The 7690-nt window shown below is 44.3% G+C and overlaps 1 protein-coding gene across 4 annotated transcripts in view; it reads right to left on the bottom strand.

Annotated features, from left to right (window-relative positions):
• Positions 1–25: 25 nt before the first annotated feature.
• Positions 26–7690, bottom strand: part of Cap1 (cyclase associated actin cytoskeleton regulatory protein 1) — a 26741-nt gene continuing 19076 nt past the window's right edge. For all 4 annotated transcript variants that reach the window (XM_027399165.2, XM_027399166.2, XM_027399163.2 and 1 more), the window contains exons 7-13: positions 7062–7167; positions 5912–6089; positions 3133–3317; positions 2836–2959; positions 2624–2706; positions 2174–2317; positions 26–1160 (exon numbers count right to left, since the gene is read on the bottom strand). In XM_027399165.2, the coding sequence (XP_027254966.1) occupies positions 1077–1160; positions 2174–2317; positions 2624–2706; positions 2836–2959; positions 3133–3317; positions 5912–6089; positions 7062–7167 (904 nt within the window). In that variant the 3' untranslated portion in view covers positions 26–1076. The remainder of the gene's footprint in view (positions 1161–2173; positions 2318–2623; positions 2707–2835; positions 2960–3132; positions 3318–5911; positions 6090–7061; positions 7168–7690) is intronic.

Below are 7690 nucleotides of genomic sequence, written 5' to 3'. Positions count from 1 at the left end.
ATTACAGATCAGGTAAATAACTGAACAAGTTTGGTATTAACTTTATTCTATTTTCTGTATAACTTTAAGTACATAAAGGTTTATTTCCACAGGCCTCAGGAAATGGGCAGAAGTCACAGGACAATCTCTCTTCCCACCAAAAACAAAACAAAAAGTTGCATATTTTGGTCAGTGTGTCCTAGAGGGAGAGCTGGGGTACCATAGCAATGCTGTGCAAGATTCGTGTGTAAATCTAGACCTGGAGAGCCTGCAGTGGAGGTCTTAGTCCTGCTCGGAGCACGGCAGGCAGGAGTGGAGCGATGACAGGCATCTGGCAGGGAAGACAACGCCAGAATCCCTGGAACGGTGGTTGCTTTTTTTCTTTTTTCTTTTCTTTCTTTCTTTTTTTTTTTTTTTTTTTTTTTTTTGAAGTTGTCCCCGTGGGAACCAAGGTAGTCATGGGGGAAGGGGAGCAAGACTTTTTTTTTCTCCAAAAGGGTACTGTTACTGCAGCTGAGAGAGGAAAGCCTACTACTTTGTGGTTGAGGCTGACCCAGGGTGGAATGCAAAATGAAGGAATGCTTTTAGGAAACAAGTCTGCTTGGAATGCTGAGTGGCAAGCCTTAGCCTTTGGTCCAGTACAACCCTGGCCTCACTTCTCAACAATGAAAACTTAGGTTGGTTAGAGCCTTATGGAGTCACACAGGCTCCGCTACCTCCATGCTCGCTGTGAGATTAGCATGCATTCTGATCTGTGTGTTTCCAGGACGTTTCCCCCCAAGGACTGTTTGTTGGTAGAATGACCCCCAAAGCCGAAAGCGTCAGTGCCCCAGTCTGGGCCTGCAGCTCTTGAGCACGAACTGTGGTGCAGCTGCACTGTGCGGAGCAGCTGCACCTTCCCGCCGAAGATCCACTGACCTGCTGTCCCGCCCCAATCTCAGCCTGAGGTATATTCAGTGAAGGCAGGTAGCTGGGCTTCTCAGAGCAGAGAAGCAGTTTAAGAGCAGAAAGGTAGAGGAAATCTAGAAAAGAACCGTCTCCATACAGATGTATCCCATGCTGTGAAGGGAGAGGGCACATGACCCACTGGCATTCGCTTATCCAGCAATTTCCGTCACTGTGGTGACCAACTTCTGCCCATTCCACAAGGTCTTGAACTGCTCAGGGACTGGAAACTCGTTCTGCAAAAAAGAGGTAACAAGTTGATGGGGGAGGAGATGGCTCAGCAGTTAAGAACACTGGCTGCTCTTGCAGAGGACCTGGGTTTGCTTCCCATCACCCACAGGGTGGCTCACATCTGTACCAGTTCCAGGTGATCTGATGCTCTTCTGACCTTACACACCAGTCACACCTATGATACAACTGCATAATGCAGACAAAACACTCAAACACATACAACAAATCTTAAACAACAAGCTTAGGGGGTAACACATTGGAACCCCACCTATAAAATGAGCTGGGGCCATTTCTATTTCATACTTCTGTCAATGTTTGACATTGTAATTCCACTTAACCTTGAGATCAGTGTAGGATGGAGTGGGACAAACTACACCAGCCCAGCCATGCTGTGATGCTCACTCATTAGTGACCTATGACCCTGACAGGCTTAGACAGCCCTAGACACCAGCTTGATGGGGCACGACTGTGATTCTTAGTGAGCTAAGAGGGGCAGGAATGACCCTCCCCTTGGGTCCCCTTCACAGGACTACCTGGCTTCTTTGTGCATTGCTGGGATTTACCTACAGAATGCCAAATGTCTATCAAACAGTTTTCTCTAATTCAAGAAGTCTTTGGTCCATGTTTTAAGAGACAGGGTCTTACTACATAACCCAGGCTGGCCTCAAACTTAAACTCCTGAGTGCAGGGAATACAGATATATACCAACACAATTAGCTTAGTTCTTGTTTTTAATGTCATATTCCTCAGGGATATCACTTAGTTGATAGAGTGCTTGTCTAGCATGCAACAAAGCCCTGAGTTCAATCTTCAGCAGCAAATAAAAACAGTTGCTGTATGGCTATATCCAAGCATTTGGGAGGCAGAGGCAGGTATATCACCAATGAGCTCCAGGCCAGCATGGAATTGGGGTGTGTGTGTGTGTGTGTGTGTGTGTGTGTGTGTGTGTGTGTGTGTGGTGTGTGTGTGTGTGAGAGAGAGAGAGAGAGAGAGAGAGAGAGAGAGAGAGATTGCTTACAAAATCCCCGCCTTCTGTAGGAATGAGGACGTTCATCTCAGAAGATTTGGCACTGACAATCTCACAGTCCAGGGAGTTCTTGCTCAGGTAAGCATGGCAGCCATCTGTTTTGTTAATGGAAATGGTTGGCACTTTTCCCATCACCTATAGAGAAAACCAAGACCACTGAGTTCCAGCAGGTAAGGGTAGAGAATGTGGAGAGAATGTTCACTGTTTTAAATGATTACACTACTTCACAAAGCCCCCCAGTGCACAACAGCTATTAGAAAAGGGTGGGCTGGGCAAGATCCTAGAGAGAGCACCCTTAAAGAGCCAACTTCTGCCACATCAAAGCCAGCTCAGCTTACAGACTTTGGAGAATCAGATTCCTGCCCAAGGAACATCTGTGAGTCTGCTGTGTCTCAATTGATTCCTCAGGGACCAAAAGGAAGAGCCAAGATATCAAGTTACCTGAACTTTGACATCCCTACTATTGATTATCTCCACAATGCCCACCACGTCATCAAACACCAGCCCAAGCTTCTTACAGTTATCTAGGAGAAGAAAGGAAGCAGGTCAGCAGCGCAACTGCAAAGGACAAGAATTTACAAAGAAGTGGAAAAAGGTTCTAGCCCTCTCAAGCTCTAGGTCAGAACCTTCCTAGGGCAGCAAGGAAGACTCACCTACTGTAATGGAGTTAATTTTGCCCTTGATTTGCAATGTTGTGTTGACACACTTGTATATGTAAGCCACCTGCTTCAGCTCAGTGTCATCAATCACTAGGTTGGAAACATTCTCCTGGTTTTCCTATGAAGACACAACCCAGGGTTCTTACCACAAAGCACACATCAACAAAAACAATGCCTCGCTCTAAACCTCTGTTCTCTACCATAAACCAAACCCTGCACTATTCAGCTAAATCCTAAGTAAAGCATTGTTTCTATTCCCCCTTCCCAAGAGTCTAAGTTCCTTTAACTCACCACTCTCCACTTCTTGCCTTCCAGTTCTAACAGAGGTGGCTCCTTCTTTGTGGCTGGCTTGGGGGAGGGGCTGGTTTGGGGTTTTGGTGCAGAGAATGGTTTGGGGCCACTCCGAACTGGACCACTCTGAGCTTTCAGGGCAGGGTTCTTGTGAGTCTTCATGTCATCAGATACATGTTTCAGGGCTGTAAGAACACACAACTACCTTATTCCTGTTCTCTACACCAGAGCTTTGGGCTGAGTCAATAAGTAAGGTCTGCTATCACTAGTCCTAAGCAGAAACTTCAAGAACAAGATGCTAAGCGGTTAAGAGGACTGACTGCTCTTCCAGAGGTCCTGAGTTCAATTCCCGGCAACCACATGGTGGCTCACAATCACCTTGAGTGAGATCTGGTACCCTCTGCTGGCATGCAGGCAGAAGACTGTTTACATAATAAATAAATAAAATCTTTAAAAAGAAAGAAAGGAAGGAAGGAGGAAGAAAGAAAAAAACTTCAAGAACTCAAACTCCTGGGAGACCATCTTGCAAACAATTTTGGAGAAGTGCGTTTATGGTTTCTCCTGTCCTCTAAGTTATATGGTTTTAATAAAAACAAAACAAAACAACAATTGTGTCGAAGGTGAGGAAGGACAAAAATATGTAAATGCACAAAAACAGATCTAGAAAGGTATCTCTCAAATATGTATACACAGAACATGTATGTACATCATAACAAATGGGGAAATTATGTCACAGTTAAGAAAATTGAGTAAAAGAAAGAGTCTCCCAGAGAGCAACCCTTCCTAATCAAGTGTCATCATTTGAAGTTCTACTTTTTTGTTACTAGGTATTAATTACACACAATGGGTTTCACTGTGATATCTCATATATGTATAGAATATATTTTGATCGCACGCACCATTACCTTCTCTTGTCCCCCTCCACTCCAAACAACAAATCTGATGCAGTTAATTAGTACTCAACTTTCTAAAACTTTGTCATGCTTTTTAATTTTTTTTTTTTTTTTTTTTTTTTTTTTTTTTTGGTTTTTTGAGACAGGGTTTCTCTGTGGCTTTGGAGGCTGTCCTGGAACTAGCTCTTGTAGACCAGGCTGGTCTCGAACTCACAGAGATCCGCCTGCCTCTGCCTCCTAAGTGCTGGGATTAAAGGTGTGCGCCACCAACGCCCGGCTACTTTTTTTTTTTTTTTTGTAAAAGATTACACAGTCTTAGTACGCTGACCACCTGAACCAAGTGAGGGCCAGTTTTCGCTCTGCCACTGCTTATGGTTGTGATATATTTGTTTTTGGAGGTAGAAGCTGTTTTGTGAGGGACTTACAGCTGATGGGAGGATGACGAGATCTCCCTTCCTCAGCTGGGCTGGTCTAAGCAGTCCACAACTGCTCCAAGAGGTGGTAGTTACGTACTAGCTCCTTAAACATTACATGGTTCCTTTGCTGAACAAAGTATATCTCAGTACTGCACAGTAAGTATGCCATCAAGAGGATACACCACAGTTAACAGCCATTTCCCCTAATGCTGGGTTATTTCCCTAACTACAACACTAGTGGCTTCTAAAGTAACAATGTAAGGCTGTTAGAGGTTTTTTGTTTTGTTTTGTTTTGTTTTGTTTTTTAGTTTTTTTATTTTTTATATATTTGAATTACAAACAAGATTGAATTACATGATGATCCCTGTTCCCTTCTCCCTCCCTTCCTCCTCTACCACCCCCCCCAACTAAAATCCTACCTATCATATGTCCTTTCTTCTAATCTACACCTGACTCAAAATTTCTGCTTCCTCATGACCTCTGCATCCTTCCTTTTCTTCCCTTCTCACTCTCGTAGCTTGCTCCCCCCTCTTCCCATTTCTCAATTTGCTCAGGGGATGGTGACCCTTTCCCCTTCTCCAGGGGACAAAGTTTGTCTCTTTTAGGGTCTTCCTTGTTTACTAGTTTCTCTGGCAGTGTGGATTGTAGGCTGGTAATCCCTTACTCTATGTCTAAAATCTGTTCTAGGTTTTTATGAGTACATTCTTACTCAAGGGTTGTACAATTTAGAATTCCACCAGCTAGGTATAGAAGTGTCTACTTCCTCTCTAACAGTAGGTCCTTCTTATGCAAATTTCCCATTGTGACACGTGTACATCCTCTGAGAAGTTAGCATCCCAACACCATGACTTCAGAGACCATGTGGTACTTGCTATGTGGCACAGGCTCTGGGAAAACTGCCAGCACTGAGTTGGCTAAGAAGATGCCCTGGACATGCTACTCAATGACTTTCACTGTCATTATCCATGTTCAATTTCTACTCATTTATTTTTGCATTTATTATAGCGGGGAGAAGGTAGTCAGAGGACAACTTCTGGGGTCATCTCTCTCCTTCCACCAGGGATCACACTCAATCATCAATCAGACTTGGGTCGAGCTCCTTTACCCACTGAGCCAACTGCTCTTCTATTAAGAATTATTACTGGGGTAGTAGGGACTCACCTTCAGTATGGGTGTCAGGATCAATGGACAACCGGATAGTGAGTTCTCTTTCCAATTTTGTGGACTCCAGGGACTGATTACCACGCTTGTGCTGCAAACAATTTTCCCTACTAAACTTTCTCACTGGCCCTTCAATCACAACTCAATTCAAGTTTGATGTCCCTTTGGGTAACTTAAAGGCAAGTGGCATCCCAAATGAATGTTCCCACATGCAAGCCAGGGTTCTGGTTTAGACTAGCTATGGTGTCTGGTTGATGAAGTCTAATCCAAACAATTTGCTTTAACAACTGTGTCTGCCAAAATACTCACCATGTGTGATGCTCTCCCCCTGATTAATCTGTGCAAACAGTGCTGAGCGGGAGGCAGAGTCGTCGGAGCCGGAACTGGTAGGGACTGGGGGAGGAGGTGGGCCTGGTGGGGGAGGAGGTGGGCCTGATCCAACGGACGGTCCGGATGGCAATCCACTCAGTTCTTTTGCCACAGGCCCCTGAACAGGAAATGCAGGGAATAAAGTCACCTTTATTTGCTGTGCTCTGTGTATTTATTATAGCATTCAGCTTAGTAATTTATAATAGGGGTCTGTCCTCATATTTTTTCACATTTAACTTATTTTTAACTTACTTTTTTATTCTATTATTTTATATGTATGGGTATCTGGCCTGCATGCATGTCTGTGTACCACATGTACCCTGGGTGCTTGGGGAGGACAGAAAGTGTACTGGAGTTACAGACAATTGTGAGCTGCCCTGTGGGCCGAGGGAATCGACACCAAGTCCTCTAACAGATCAACCAGTGCTGGGCCATCTCTCCAGCCCCTCAGTCTCTCCATTTTATTTCTTTAGATTCTGACTGGCTGTGACATGGGCTGGTGTACTTACTTATACATTTTTTTTCTTTTTTTGAGACAAGGTCTCATTTATCCCAGGCTGGCCTGGAAGTTACTATGTAGCAGAAGGATGGCCTTGAAATCTGATCCTCACGTTTCAATCTCCTGGGATAACTCGTGACTTGGGAATTAAGTCCGAGCTCCTTGCATGCTAAGCTAGCGCTCTCCCAACTAAACTATATTCCCAGAGCCTTGTATTTGTAGTGTGTGTGCATGTGTCTGTGTGTGCTCGAGCACTCTCATCTGCACATAAGGGAGCAGATGCACATTTATTATCTGTATTTTTTAATTCCTTGAAAGCAAGGATAGCATGACTCATTCATCTGTATCTGTCCCCAGCACCAATCATTGTCTCTGATCAGTTAGTAAAACTGACTAGAATTCAGGCCTGGGGATGTACCTCAGCTGGAGTGTTTGCCTGGTCTACATGAAACCCTGGGTTCAGCCCCAGCACTCTTTAAAGGTTGTCATGGTAGGATGTTCCACTTGGGAAGTGGAAGCATGAGGATCAGAAGTTCAAAGGTCATCCCAGAGAGAGAAAGGGAGGAAGGAAAAGAAAGAGGGCTCACTAACCGTCTTGCTCCAGGACAGGCTAGTGGTGTGGAACTCCTTGATATAAGCCTGCAGTTCTGTCCATATACTCAAATAAGCTTTGACCCACTCCACATGCTTCTTATCCCTGTGAAAATTAAAAAAAGAATTTCAGAGTATGGCCCCTGCCCATGGACTCACACCCTCCTGATGGGGCATTTCCCACAATGGCAGCTTCCCTATTATCAATTATCAATAATGTTAATTTATTTTGTGTGTATGAATGTTTTGCCTACAAGTATATCTGTATACCATGTGCATGCCTGATGCCAGAGGAAGCCAGAATAGGGTGCTGGGTGCCCCGACTGAAGTTATAGATGTTTTGTGAGCCTCCACATACATGTTGAAAATCAAAGCAGAGTCCTCCTCAAGAGCAGCTAGTGCTTATAACTGCTGAACCATCTCTCTAGCCTCTCATCAATGATGTTTTTCTTAAAAAACAAAAACAAAAAACTGGACACAGTGTTACACATCTTAATCCAGCTCTAGGGAGGTAAAGGAGGTAGATCTCTGAGTTCAAAGCCAGCCTGGTCTACAAAATGAGTTCCAGGAGAGCCAGGGCTATGTAGAAACTCTGTCTCAAAACCACAATAAAGGGAGCAATCCAATCA

Source organism: Cricetulus griseus, chromosome 2 (assembly GCF_003668045.3).
Source record: "Cricetulus griseus strain 17A/GY chromosome 2, alternate assembly CriGri-PICRH-1.0, whole genome shotgun sequence".
Taxonomy (NCBI): Eukaryota; Metazoa; Chordata; class Mammalia; order Rodentia; family Cricetidae; genus Cricetulus; species Cricetulus griseus.
This window is presented reverse-complemented; position numbering and strand designations above follow the sequence as displayed.